The 14129-nt window shown below is 53.5% G+C and overlaps 1 protein-coding gene across 3 annotated transcripts; it reads right to left on the reverse strand.

Annotated features, from left to right (window-relative positions):
* Positions 1–1925: 1925 nt before the first annotated feature.
* POMGNT1 (protein O-linked mannose N-acetylglucosaminyltransferase 1 (beta 1,2-)) lies at positions 1926–11149 on the reverse strand. Of its 3 annotated transcripts, none has more exons than XM_067726008.1 (22): positions 11014–11149; positions 10377–10546; positions 9656–9770; positions 9402–9520; positions 8654–8719; positions 8450–8563; positions 7552–7669; positions 7261–7359; positions 6977–7104; positions 6562–6632; positions 6257–6332; positions 5978–6061; positions 5847–5888; positions 5579–5637; positions 5190–5262; positions 4979–5107; positions 4769–4894; positions 3779–3843; positions 3559–3603; positions 3057–3192; positions 2700–2809; positions 1926–2600 (listed from the first exon to the last, which is right to left on the reverse strand). In XM_067726008.1, exons 2-22 carry the CDS (start codon positions 10494–10496, stop codon positions 2513–2515), a joined length of 1983 nt encoding a protein of 660 aa, XP_067582109.1. In that variant the 5' UTR covers positions 10497–10546; positions 11014–11149; the 3' UTR covers positions 1926–2512. The 3 variants fall into 3 exon arrangements, with proteins under 3 accessions (XP_067582109.1, XP_067582108.1, XP_067582110.1); XM_067726007.1 differs by having other exon boundaries at positions 7522–7669; XM_067726009.1 differs by lacking the exon at positions 7261–7359.
* Positions 11150–14129: the final 2980 nt, after the last annotated feature.

Consider the following 14129-nt stretch of genomic DNA (forward strand, 5'->3'; position numbering starts at 1 on the left):
AATGTGGGAGGACTTTGGCCTGAAACTGCCCTCTCCTGGGTAGGAGCACTGGGCTGGAAAGCTATGAAAATAAAAAGCTTGTGCCCAAGTGGGGGCAGGGAGAGCCGAAATATTGCCAGGGCGATGGAAGAGGGTCATTCCTTAGGCTCTGGGAAGCCCTCCGGAAGCCCCCATCAGGGGACCCAAGCTGCCTACCCTTCTCATGCAGGCACAGCCCCCGACCTGTCCCTGCTTTGGGGATTTCAGAAAGAATTTCATCTACTCTCGGTCTTGGTTGCCCAGGGCTCTATAGATTTGATCTCTTATCGAGTCTTAACCACCCCCATGTTCCAGAAACTGGGCCTAGAAAGGCCAAGTGACTTGTTCCAGGCCCACAACCTCCCATGAAGAGCTGAGCCTGGATGTGGGTCCAGGACATCTGACTCCAGAGCCGGGTGGGATCCTGGCTGACATGGGAACATGATTTACTTTTAGGCCAGAATGTCCCAGACATAGATCTGATTGCTGCTGCAGGAGACACAGCGCTAGGGTGGGAGGCTGTGGCCAGAGGATATGGTGTCTACTACCAGGCGAAGCCCAGCCTGGCAAACCAGTCTTCCTTGCTTGCCTCTGAGCCCTGGATTCCTCTTCCCAGGTTTTACTAGGGCAACCCAGATCCATCACCCCTCGTGAATCCAAAAAGGAACTGCGACCTAGCCGGTGCAGTGCAGTGCCTGAGAGCTGGTCTGTGAGGCCCAGATCAGCAGCCTGCTGGGAGGATGGGCAGGTAGAGCACTTAGCCCCCTCCCACCTTTACCACCTTTCTATGCCTCTCACACTACCCCACCCCCAGGCACCTGTATAGAGGCTACAAGGGATTTGTCTGCCCTGGGTGGGCCTCCTCCACCTCATTATGAGCTAATTGTTCCTCAACCTGGCTGTTGTGGCACCTCAAGCGCTATCTCTACCTCCAGCAAACACTGAAGCCACACACCACCCGTCCCATCGCCGAGCGGGGCTCTAGGCACCGCTTGGAGAGGCAAGGGCAGAGAGCTGGTGACAGGGCAGAGCTCCAGCCAGCTCCTGCCTCCCTGGCCAAGGCTCTATATAAGGAGCTCATGAGGCTCACTTTGCAAGGGCTCTGCAGGCAGACCCCTTCTCCAAGTGTCCTACACTTACTCTCTTGAACCTAAGTCCTTCACAGATTCCTTAAATGTCATGCCCTGTGCCTTGGGCTATCTCAACCACTTCCTCTGGACAATCTCATCCATTTTCTGGTGCTAGCGTGACCAACTTAGATCTTCCTGACTTCTTTGAATCACTGGTTGGGTGATCTGATGAAAATGATGGCTTTTCTCCAGAAAAATGCCCAGATATGGAGTCTGCATACAAAGTACCCTAAGGACCATAGACATCCTTGTTCCTATGTCTCCACCGGCAGCCCAGTCCTCACTTCCTGAATGATGCCCATTCAGCTCTGTCTCATCCACTTCCTTCCCACCTCCACTATACTCACCTGCTCTCTATCACCGCCCCCCGCCCCCATCCCCAGGTATCCCTTTTGCTCTCTCTTGCTCCATTTTTGGGGACAGGTGCCCTGGCCCAGACACGAGCTAGGCAGAAAACAGCTTGATGGTTAATTAAACAGTGGGAATGGGGTATAGGGTGGCCGCTCTGAGCTCAGCCCCAAGTAGGGTGGGGCAAAGATCAGGCTCTGTTGTTCTAGGGTAAAAACATTGGAGTTTGAGACTTGGGCATCCCCTGCTGGCCAAATGGCCCCAAATGGAAGATAAACCTGTGGAGGACAGTAAAGAAAACCCATCATCCATCATGACCATCCTCTCTCCCACCCATCTCTCTCTCTTTCTCTGTCTCTGTGTGTGTCTGTCTCTCTCACACATACACACACACACACACACACACACACAGTCACAAGACAATCCCCAGAGCTTTTCTCCTTTTTTAATCAATGACCACCTCATCCAGCTTTGGAAATCTGGACAAAGAGGAGGCTGAAAGAGGCCTGGTTCAGTGTCTGAGGGTCTCTGAGTGAGTCTGCATCAGCAGGTGGGCCCCTGCTGGGCCTGTCCATGGGTTGGGCACAGCAGTTTCCTGAGTAAGAGCCTGCCCCACCCTCAGGGCAGCACCCCAGTCCAAAAAAAAAAATCAAGGCCCTACAGGCTTCCGCCGGTTTCCAAGGCCCTCAGGACAGTCAATAAATAGGTTAGATTCTGAGCCAGGCCTGGGAGGAGGGAGTATACAAAGGGCAGGATCAGCTGCCCAGGGATCCCAAAGATTCCCAGGTACTATCCTGCCCTTTCCCGACAAGGAAGTAAATAAATAGACCTCCAACTCAGGAACAGGGATGTTGGAGCAGGGGAACCCTCCCCTGGGAGTTAGTAATTAAGCCTCATGTTAAAAACAAAGCAGCCCCAGCCCCTGAGAGTGTCTACAAAATCCTACAGGATTGGGTGAAGGGCTAGCCTGCCTGGGGGTACACAGTACCCAGCCCTGCAGGGTCCTGGAGGAGGTCTCATGTCTGTTCTGCAGCTCCTGGGGCTCCCTCCTCCTTTGGGGGTGGCTCCAAGAAAATTGGGGTGATTGATGGTGGCTTCTTCATTCTGGGAAGATAACAGAAAAACGAATAGGGAGGAGGTCATTAGCTACGTCCCCTAACCCCACTAGTCTTCCATTTCCAAGGACAGAATAGAGTCACTCACGAGTAGGGGGAGGCTGGGACCCCCACCACCAGAAAGTGGTTCCTCTTCCGAAACAATCTCCACAGGCCCCGGTGGTTGCCACGTACATCCAGGTCCCAGATATGGAGGCACTGGTGGGGGTGGGGTGGGGCAAAGGCAAGAGTCGGAGAGCTGTGGGGAGGGCCCTTGGCCAACCCCCTCTCCTCAGCAGCCTCCTCAGTTTGCAAGAGGTAGCATCTTCAAGAATATGGATTTGTAAAGGGGCTTAGAAGAGAGGCTCTGAGAGTATGAAGAGAAGGTTCTGAGGTGGAAGATTCCAGAAAGGCTCCTTGTATCTTGGGGAGGGGTATTCCTGGGGTAGGTGTGGTATTGAGGCACCTTGGCAAGCTGGGTCCAGGTGGTGAAGTCATCATCCTTCTCCATTCGGATAAAGGCCACATAGGTGTGGCCCTCCGTGTCTGGCAGGAAAGAGTCTTCACAAGGGTTCTTGCTGTGGTCCAGAACCTCAGCTTCACTGTAGCAGGGAGTGGGGGAGAAAGGCCAAGACAGGGTCTACCTCATGAGTGTGTCACACAGGCCCTGTGCTTTTAATGCTCTACTGCTGCCATCTTGGAATTCTTAACATTTGTTGTTTTTTGGCATTTTTTGGCCACGGCACATGAGATCTTAGTTCCCCAACCAGGGATAAAACCCATGCCCCCTGCATTGGGAGTGTGGAGTCTTAACCACTGGACTGCCAGGGAAGTCCCACTTAATAATGTTTGAACAAGGGAGCCTGGTTTTCATTTTGCAGTGGGCCCCACAAATTATGGGACCAAGACTCCCAGTATTGACTTCTCCTTACCCCCTGCCTCATATACCCCACTGCCCTAGGCCATACCTGAGCAGCCTGTGAACTTCCACTTCATACGCTTCTTTCTTCAGACTAAAGGAGAGGGAGAAATGGGTCAGGGGAGGGAGTAGCCCCTCAAGGGATGACATGGAGATTGGGGGGAAGCAGGGCTGGGGTAAACACACAGACCGCAGGGCTAGTAGGGCCTGTCAGGCACTGGTTATCAAGGCCCCTAAATATCCTCCCCTGGGCCGTCCCCAGCCCCCACCTGTCCACGTTCCTCAGCTGGACACCTGGAACCGTGTTGAACTTGTGCTTCTTGAAGTAGGCCTCCTGGAACGGACGTGAAGGTGAAAATCAGGGCATTACACTGTCTGGCCCACACCTGCCTGCTGACCCACCACACATCCACGAGGCCCACAAATGAAGTCCTAGATCTATAAAGGTCCCTCTGGCTCCACCATTGCCAGAGAGCTCATGCTCATACTGGCATCTCATGCTACTGACCCCTGAGCTAGTCCTTGTCCCCAGTGGCTCTCCCTGGGCCTGCTGTTCTAGGGCCACAGAAGCCAGGAACGGCCCCTGCAAAGGGACAGGCTGGACTGGGAGGGAGAAAACTGCTATGACTAAGGTACTAAGGGTGAAGGACATGAGGTCACTCCCCGTCCCTCTCGGAGATGAGTGGGGGTCTTGTAGTAATCAGCCTCTGAAGGCCCTTCTGGCTTCTAGGAGGTTCCAGGCTGGAAACTCTCCATTCTTTACACTGGGTTGTCTCAAGGCCTCCCTGGCTATAACTGGGGAGTGGCCCTTTGGACACAGCGATGAAGGGGTGGGGACCTGGGGCCCTCTCTGTTCACTTCAGGCTGAGGCTTAGGCCTCAGCACTTGCAAGGACAGGAGAGGGCAGAGTTTGCTGGGCTGGATGAGTGCGTGGCAGCCGAAATATGCTCCCCACACCCACAGTCTAGTGCTAAAAATAGTAATGATAAAAATAATACCAGCTAATCCTTATATAATGTTTACAGTCCAAAACATATTATACATATTAACTCATTTAAACCTCATAACCTCACAACCCTATGAGGTAGGAGTATTTTTATCCTCATTTCACAAATAAAGAAACTGAGGCAAAAGAAGGTAAGTAATTTCCCTAAGGCTACATGGCTAGTGAGTGGCAGAGCTGGGGTCGCTCGAGTCCATGTTCTTGCCCCTTTTACCACACTGTGCCCTATGCCCCAACACCCCTGCCTCCCACTCACATGGAAGTAGCCATTCATGTTGAGGCCAACGATGCCAAAGTGGTAGGATCGGGAAATGTCAGGGATGATGCACTCTCGGCCTCGGCGTTGCTCCGGCATCCGCATCCACATATCCCAGTCCCAGAGCTGGGGGCATGGAAGACTCTGAGAGTTACGAGGTTCCAAGCTGGTAGGGGACTTCAGCCCACTCACCCTACCCTGCCAGGGTACCTTTTCCGGTGTGGGCCACTTGGGCTCAAGCTCCTCCTTGTACAAGGACTTCCTGAGCACCCATCCCAGCCCAGGCATGGTCTCCACGCGGTACAGCAGTGCTGGGTCCTCAGCTGTGTGTTCGTACCCCTGGGGACAGGGGGCCGTGATGGGAGGTATTAGCTCGGGGCCTCTACCAACTCCGCAGCTGACCCCTGGCCACTCAGCCTACCTGGTCATTCCAGGCAGAGATACAGTACAGGCTGTCGTCCTCCTCCAGCAGGTGGATGGATTGGCTCAGGAAACTGAGAGGCAGGGTCCAGGGGTTCAGGGAGGGGCAAGGACAAACCCAGTCACACAGTGATGCTGGAAGAACTGGAGATGGGACTCCGGAGTCATGCCTCCTTCCCCCAGAGCCCCACTGTCTCCATTCATCCTTTCTACTCTCTACTCCAGCCCCAACCCCCACCAGCCCACCTTTGCTCAGGATTTTTCCCCACTTTGGAGCTTGCTTCCTCTGGAAAGCTTTCCAAGACCCCTCATTGCCCTCCTCCCTGGAGACCCACTCATGAACAGAGGCCCTACGCAGCTTGGAGCTGCATGGAGGGACACTTCCCTCACCTGAAAAAATCCACAGCGATGTCCAGGTCCTCCTCCAGAACCACAGCAAACTTGGCTTCCTGTAGGGGGTGGGGGACAACATGATCCCAAGGGGGACTTTCTCATCCCGTCTCTTCCACCTCCATCCCACTTCTCAGGCAGCACTACCCCCATTTTCCACATCAGGAGGATGAGACCCAGAGAGACGAAGAGCTTGCTATATAACAAGACCAGACTTATGCCCATGTTTCCCCTCTCTAGGTCCAAGAGTTTTGTCTTTACTACTCACCGGAAACAGGTTGAAAGTGGCAGTGAGGCTGGCCTTGTAGTGCTGGGTGGGGAGTAGGAATAGGGCACATGAGCTTTGGGGTGGACAGTGGGGCCAGGTGTCCACCCCTTCCATCCTTGCCTAGGCGGTACCTGAGACACACGGGCGTTCTTGATGCTGATGGGAGTGTGCTGGATGCCCCTCAGACCAAACAGCGCCACCACATCCATCGGCTCCTAAGGGGCATGGCCGCTGGTCATCATGTGAGCCACCCGCCCCCTGCCCACCCCTGTAGGCTCTGACACGCCAAGCCCTGCACATTTCATGGCCCTTGCCCGGGCTGTCTCCCTTGCCAGTCCTCTGTGATCACTGCTACTCAGCAGCAGCAACCCTGCGCTCTGCTCCGCCCAAAGCCCCCAAGCCCCACTCACCTCATAGTAGCCGTCGATGAAAACTGTTATCATCTGGGGAGACACCCCCTGGGCTGAGAGTAGAGAGCGCAGCATCCTGGGGAGCCCAGGGTTGGATTAGGCCTCTTTGTCCCCCCAAATCAGGACTCCCCTGTGCTTACAGATGGGCCCAGATTCTCCATGTTCACCCCCAAAGGTGAATGCACCTAGAATCTGTTTCCATTCCGCCCACCTCAAGAGTTCCCCCTGCAGGTACATGAGCCTCGGGTTCCCACCACTGAGCACCCTCCTGTTCAGTGCTGGATACAGCCCCCTCCCAGGCTCACCGGTACAGGTAATTGGGCCGGTTCCCCGCAATGACAGCCACAGGCACATTGAAGACCTTGTTGTCTGGGAGCTGAGGGAGAAATAGTGTTCAGCTCTTGCCTCACTCTCTCTTCAAACTGGGATCCCCACCCGGGGAAGAGTCTTGAGGGAGAGGGAGACGCAAGGGAAAAGGCAGAGGGTCTTCCCTGTCCTGGCCCCTCCACACACTCAGCCCAACTCCAACTCTAGGCCTTCGCTCACATGGCCTGCTCCTTCCCCACAACCAAGACGCCCCGTCTTTCAGAGCTCAGCATAAATCCTCAGCTCCCGGTTCCCTCCCAGGCTGGGGCAGGGAAAGCCCAACCTGGACCTTTCCTGGGGCCCCTTGCCAAGCTGGGAAGGAGTCCGGGCCTCGCTGCCCAAGGCCCCACTCACTGGGTCAGGGCTGAACTCGATGGGTGTGGGGTCCTTGCAGCTGCACACACTCCCATAGCCCTCGACTTTGCTGCAGAAGCGGTGGCGGCGACGGTTCAGCTCTGTGTCTGCCCAGTGGCACTCTGCTTCTGAGGGAGGGATGAGGTCAACAGGATGAGGGCATGAGGCCAGTGTGGTTTGGAGAACACCAGGCACCCAGTCAAGAATAGAGCCCCGTGAAGAGAACCCAAATGCCTATCCCCAGCCCAGGCACTGCCCTGGAGCCCAGCGCCCGCTAACCCCACCTTCAGCTGAGCTCAGCGGCACATCTGTCTTCAGTAGGACTGGATCCCCCCAGGAGGAGAGGGCAGGTGACTTAGAATGTTTCTCCCCGAGGACAGGACCTGGCAGGGGGCAGAAATGAGGGGCAATGGGGGCCCAGGCTGCAGTTCTGGAGCTTCTTCCCATCTCCCGGCCCACTTTCATCCAGCCTACCACCACCGACTCCTATTTGCCCCCAGCCCACCCCATCTCCTGGAGTTCTGCTCCTCTCAGCCCCTTCATACTACAGGGCGGATGGCCTACGGTCCTGGCACCTCCTTTTCGTCCCACGAAGGCCCAGGTGTCCCTCCAGCCCAGGGCAGGGCCGGCCTGGCTGCCTAGGCTCCTCAGCAGAGCCTTGGCTGTGTCCTTGAGGTGGAAGGAGCCCTCATCCTGGGAGACCAGAAAAGGTGGTCAGCCTGACTGGCACAGCTCCAGCAGACCTAGCATCAGGGAACACTAACTACATGTCAAGCACCATGTAAAACCTTTTACTTAAATTAGCTCATTAAACTATCACAACAACCCTTTGTGGTTTCTATCATTTCACAGATAATTAAAGGCTTAGACAGATTCTGAGAATCACCCAAGGTCACTAGGCTAATTAGTCCTTAACATGATCCCACACAGTCTGCACCTCTGTCCCCTGCTACCTCCTTGCCCTCTTCTCATCACCCTTCTCCTCCCCTCCCTTATTCTACTCCAGCTCCACTGGCAGCCCAGCTGTTCCACACCAAGCACCTTACCAATTCAGGGCCTTTGCACTTGCCATTCTTTCTATCTAGAATGCTCTTCCTCCAGATATTCACATGGCTCACTCCTCACTTCCTCCAGCTTTCTGTGCACATGTCTTGTCCTTACAGAGGCCTCCCCTTTCTAAAATGCACCCCCATCACCCTGTCTCCCTTGCTTAATTTTCTTCTTCATACAAGTTATCTTTTCCTGACATGGTAGATTTATTTGGCTGCTTTTTGTTGCTCTTGCCCTATTGGTGTAAGCTCTATAAGGGTAGGGACTCTGTCTTGCTCTCCATTGACAAGGATAGGATTGGAACCTGGTCACCTTCCTCCAGAGGCTCTTGCCACTATGCCATATTAGGGGCACAGAACCCAGGGCCATGAGCAGGGCTGGAGCTAGGGGTGTTGGGAATGGGGCCAAGGCAGAGTCACTGACCTTGACGGTGCAGATGAGCACTCGGCCAGGTGCCACCATGTTGAGGAACAGCACCATGGCCTCATCCTCATGAGGCGAGTACGTGTCAAACACCCGCTTTGCCATCACATGGCCCTGGCAGGAGACACACCTCTCATGAGTTAGTGTCACCAGCAAGGAGGGCTCAGCTTTGGCCCTCTAGGTCCCCTACCCCTAGAACCTCACCGTGGCCTGGTTGAGGACGATGACATGGATGCCCCGGCCCTGCTCCCGGGCCTCATCCTCCAGCACCTACAGGGTAGCAGAGACAAGGTCAAACTCTTCACTCTGGCATTTGAGGTCTCTCTGTCTTATGGGCACTTAAAAAAAACAGCTGCATGAAACAAAACCTCCCCTCCTTCCTCTGCTTCTGTTCACACAGTTCTCTTCCAACCCAGCCTGAAGGCCATCTCTTCCAGGAAGCCTCCATAGCACCCCCATCAAAAGAGATCCCATCTTTCTACAACACCTCCCGACCCCCCGCCAGCTTTCACGACTCTTAGAGCCCTTGACTATCTCAGCCTCATGCTGGAGGTATCACCGTCTCACAGATGGACCCCTCAAAGTAGGGCCAGGGCTGACTACCTCCAGGTTCCCAGCGTCCAGGACAAGACCGAAGCCAAAGAAGGGACCAGGAAATAAATAAATAAATGGGACCACGAAATAAATAAATCACTGAATTAACTGCCTACTAACACTACTGATCCCTTTTGATAATATCCCACTACATATAATACATTTCACATACCTTACATTTAATCCTGACAAGCAGAAATCATTAGTCCCAGTCTACAGATGAGGAACTGAGGCCTCCGAAGTCACACAGCTAGAAACTGGCAGAGCTGCAGTTCCCACTCAGGCAGTGGACCCAGAACCAGCAGACCACACCGTAAGTAGAATGCAGTGACCGTACACTAGACACCAGCCCACTCACCGTAGTGCCGTCCACTGCTACGTACACTTTACTGCGGCTTGAGTATACCTCCACATCCAGCACCCGTCGGGGACCACTGCCTCTGCGCCGTGGGGACTCCAGTCGGCCCAAGGCCTCATCTGTGGGTGTGTGACAGGTCATGGAGATAGTCCCTCCAGCAGTGTCTCACCCCTTGGGCTCTGCCCATCATTTCAGCCACAGGATCCCAGGGGACGCCCCCTCCACCACCAATCCCATCCTCAGTCTGGTCCTACCATAGTCTTTTTCTGGCTCCGGGTCTTCATTGGCCTCGCTGATTGCTCTCCGCGTGTCCAGGATCAACTTGATGTTGACAATGACGGTCACCAGTAGGAAAAGCACAGCTCCTGTCTGAGGGGAGGGGTGGGGACAACTAAAGAGGGGCACCCCCTAAAGATCACTGCACGTCTTGCTGAAAGGAGGGCTCTGGCTGAAGTGATGACACAGGGAGAACCTGGGTTTTGCCTCTCTTCCCTCTGTCTGACCAGCTCTACTCCCCCAGACCTGGGTTCAGTTTCACGACCACCTCCTTCAGGGACCCTCCCCTGACCCTTTCCCCTTCATCAGGGCGCTCCCTACCCAGAACTCCTGTATTCTTCCATTTGAGCCTTGATTCCCTTGGTTCCTCCACAATTAGTTCCTAGAGATGGAGCCAGTCCCAGAGAACCATGCTGGGGATCAGAAGACCTGGGTCCTAGCCCTGACTGCCTGACAGGTGTGGGTCCTGGGCAAAGCCTTCCTGATCCAACTTCAGGTTTGTCAGAAGCCTAGGAGGTTGTACTTGGGTTCTGATTCCAGAACTCTGGACCCAACCCACTACCTGGTAGGGACATGAGACAAAGAGGTTTCCCACCCTCTTTCCAGGGTGGGGGCAGCCAAGGTAGGTTCCAGTACCCATAGTCTAGGCTGGGGTAAAGCTGGGAGGGAGCCCCTGGGAAGTATGGGACACCTCTATACCTGACAGAATCTCCGCAGGGCCCGCTGGTTGGTCAGTTTATACTTCCAGGTAAGATACCAGCTCCGCTTTTTCCGAGCCCCAAAGGGCTTGATGAGGGGGCTGGGCTTCCAGTCGTCCATGCCGGATTGGGGGGTCACCACTGTCCTGGCCAACCCATGCCTTCAGGAATCTGAGGAGACCAGAGGGTCATGTGGGGTAAAGTTTTCCTCCCAAAGTCTGATGCTTTCTTGGGGAGATGAAGGAGGACCCCCCAGTAACTCATCCTTGCAGCATCCATGCTGTGTGACCTGGGAAAAGTGGCTCAACTTCTCTGGAAAGGAAACCTTCAGAGGGGTCAGATCACCTGGAAACTCTCCTGGGGCTGGGGAAACTGACAGGACTGCCCATTGTCCCAATGCTGGAGGCCAAATAATCGGCTCTCAAGGCTCATCAGTCCCTAAAAGAACCAAGCCCCAGGCCTTCCTAGTCCTAGGGTGAGCGAAGGGCAGCGACCCCCCCCCATTCTCCACCCCCTTCCGCCCTCGCCCCCTCCTATCTGGCCCTGCTCTTCTCCTCCCGCGCCTTGGGCCGCCCCAGCACTCGGGGACCCGCCCCGGCCATGCCACCCCTCCCGGACCCCCGCCCAGAGACACTCACGGCTCAGGGGGCCCGGGCCCCGCTCGGGCCCCGCTCGGGCCCGCACTGCTCAGCCCGGCGCTCCGCGGCCTCCGCCTCCTCCATGCCGCTCGCGGCCCCGCCCCGGCCCGGGCGGCCCGCCTCCCCGCTTCCGCCGCCGCCGCCGCCGCCGCCGCCGCCGCCGCGGGGTGAGAGGGCGGCGGGAGGCGCTTAGGGCGGCGGCTGGTGTCTTCCCCCAGCGAGTAGCGGTAGTGCTCGGTGCCTCGGCTGCCTTGCAGCTGGCTGGCCGGGTGGGCGGCTGGGGGAGAGCAGCTTCCCCGCTCCCAACACTGCGTGGTGGCAAACCCGATTGGGGTCGGAGTCCTAGAGCCTTGGAGTAGACCGCAGGGCACGCCAGGGTCAGAGGGGCTACAGGCCTCGGACCCAGATACCCCTCCCTTTGCTTGGGCAAGCCTGCACCCAGGTCTAGAGCATGCGAGGCCACTGCAGACTACGGGGGAATTGAAAACCTGGTTCTACCACCCACCTAGACCTTGGACAAGTCACTTCACGTCTCAGCCCAGGTTCCCTTCTCTGTGAAATGAGTATGACCTCATATGACACTCCATGGCAGTCACTGTTCTAAGTAAGCATCTTACTATATTAACTAATTTAATTCCACAACAACTCCATGAGGTAGGTACTGTTACTATCCCAATCTTTTAGACAAAGAAAATGAGGCCCAATATCATGAAGTTGGTAAAGCTAGAATTCAAACCCAGGCAGCCTGGCTCCAGATTCCACTCTTAACCCCTCACTATACTGACAGTAATAACACTTATAGAGTTTAACACGTGTGAAGCACTTAGCTTAACACAGTGGTTCTCAAACTTTAGCTTGCATCAGAATCACTTGGAGGACTTGTTAAAACAGATTGCTGGGCCCCATTCTTAGAGTTTTTGATTCAGGAGTCTGGGGCAGAGCAGAATACTGCATTTCGAAAAAGTTTCTAGGTGACGGTGATGCTTATTTGAAGTGAGTGGGTAGCCATGGCACAGTTTTAGGCAGGGAAGCAACATAATCCAATTTAAGAGAACATTTACTGTTTTGTGGATAACAGATGAAAGGGAGACAGAAGAAGCCAGAAGATAGGTTAGATTTTTTTTGAGCTCTCCATATTCCATCTGCTTCCTGAAATGGTGGGATGGTATCCCCAAAATGTTAACAGTGCTTGTCTCGGTAGTTGAGGCAATCAGTGATTTCTCCTAATAAGTATGTGTTAGAATAGAAGAAATCCCAACACATTTTTAAAAGGCATTTTAGAAATGTGTCCCTCAGGGTTCCTCCCTGACCCTCTTCTCTCCTCAAACTCCCTCTCCACAGAAGATCTCATCCACTCTCATGAGCTCTCTGACCATCTAGATTCCTAAACTCATATCTGCAGACTTAGCCTTTCTCCTGAGCTCCAGGCGGACCTGTGTTCAACTACCAGCTGGACATTCTCATAGGTCCCTCCAATTCAACATAGCTCCTGCTAGAATCAACTCTTTTCACTCCCAGTCCTCTTCTTGTGTTCCCTTCCTTCATGAATGGCATCAGATCAAACAGCTGGGAGTCACCCTCGATTCCTTGTCTCTCTCCAGCAACCAGTCCAGGTCTGTTTGCTCACCATTGTATTCTTTGTACCACATACAACGGCTAGAAGATAGGAGATTCTCCATAATATTTTTTGAAATCATTCGTTTTCTGGACAAATATTTATCAAATGCCAGTATAAACAAATGAATGTTACTGGTCACCAAGTCTTGTCAATCTTACCTCCTAAAGAGTCCTCCTCCATTCAGGTCTAATTCTTTTCCAACCTTACCACCAGCCGCTGTCCAGGCCATTTTAGTTTCTTATCTTCTAGCTGGTCTCCATGACTCCAGATTTTTACCCCTTTAATTCTTTCTCCTTGCAAAATCCAGAGTATTTTTTCAAAAAGGCAAATCTGTTTTGTAAATCTCTGATTTAAAACCCTTCCATGGTTCAAGGCATACTAAGGAAAAGTATGTTACTTAAAATTACAAAGGTAACAAGCTAAAAAATAATGATAGAAATGTATAGGGCCAATGGAAGAAGGAAATACAGAGTGTGAGGTAGATCTTATTTATCATAATAGGAAGTCAGTAGACAATGTTTAAAATTAAGACATAGTGGTATAAGTCTATTGTGGAGTTATGAGTATAAACACCAGGAAAAAATAGCTGAACGTGGTTGCCTCTGGGGAGTGGGACTAGAGGTGGGAAAGAATAGGTTGCGGTAACTATCTTTTCATTATAAATCCTTCTGTAACCATGGGCTGGAATTACTTGGATTAAAAAACAAAATCAAGGGGCTTCCCTGGTGGCTCAGTGGTTGAGAGTCCGCCTGCCGATGCAGGGGACACGGGTTCGTGCCCCGGTCCGGGAAGGTCCCACATGCCGCGGAGAGGCTGGGCCCGTGAGCCATGGCCGCTGAGCCTGCGCGTCCGGAGGCTGTGCTCCGCAACGGGAGAGGCCACAACAGTGAGAGGCCCGCGTACCGCAAAAAAAAAGAAAAACAAAATCAAGCCAAAGCATAAAATGCTTTTTAGGGATCATCATTGCCCATAGAATAAAATCCCAGCACCTTAGAACCATCTTTTATAACCTTGTTACTCAAAGTGTGGTCCCTGGACCAGCAGCATGGCCATCAGCAGGGAGCTTGTTAGAAATGCAGAATCTCAGGCCCCACCCCAGAGTTACAGAATTGTAATCTGCATTTTAATGATTCCCAGATAATTCATGTATGCGCAGTCAAGTTTAAGAAGCATCAGTTTACAAGATCAAGCATGATGTAGCCCTCTTCGGCTTCAATACTGGTTGCTCCTTTAGTCTAAATTTAGTGGCTACACTGGATGTGTGTGTGTATCAGTGGCTAGCTAAATTCCAAGCACTGTTTTAGATCCAGCTCCTCTACTCCAGGAAGCCTTCCAAAACCCTCTGTAGTTCTGTTACCAATGTTCCTTAAAATCCCACTTCCCTAACTGAGGATGCTTAACGTCACTCAGCAAACATTCATTGGGCACCTGCTGAGTGCCTGGCTGGACTAAGTGCCGGAATCAGGAGAAGGCGCTGAGCTCTTTCAGGTGCATATCC

Source organism: Pseudorca crassidens, chromosome 2, assembly GCF_039906515.1.
Source record: "Pseudorca crassidens isolate mPseCra1 chromosome 2, mPseCra1.hap1, whole genome shotgun sequence".
Classification (NCBI taxonomy): domain Eukaryota; kingdom Metazoa; phylum Chordata; class Mammalia; order Artiodactyla; family Delphinidae; genus Pseudorca; species Pseudorca crassidens.

Bases quoted from the DNA above. Each gene is read 5' to 3' on its own strand.
- POMGNT1 (XM_067726007.1), bottom strand. From the start codon at position 10,496: ATGGACGACTGGAAGCCCAGCCCCCTCATCAAGCCCTTTGGGGCTCGG. The intron at 9,521-9,655 runs GTAGGACCAGAC...ACACACCCACAG, and splicing joins GGAGCCAGAAAAAGACTATG to ATGAGGCCTTGGGCCGACTG. The intron at 5,889-5,977 runs GTACCGCCTAGG...CTCCCCACCCAG, and splicing joins AGAACGCCCGTGTGTCTCAG to CACTACAAGGCCAGCCTCAC.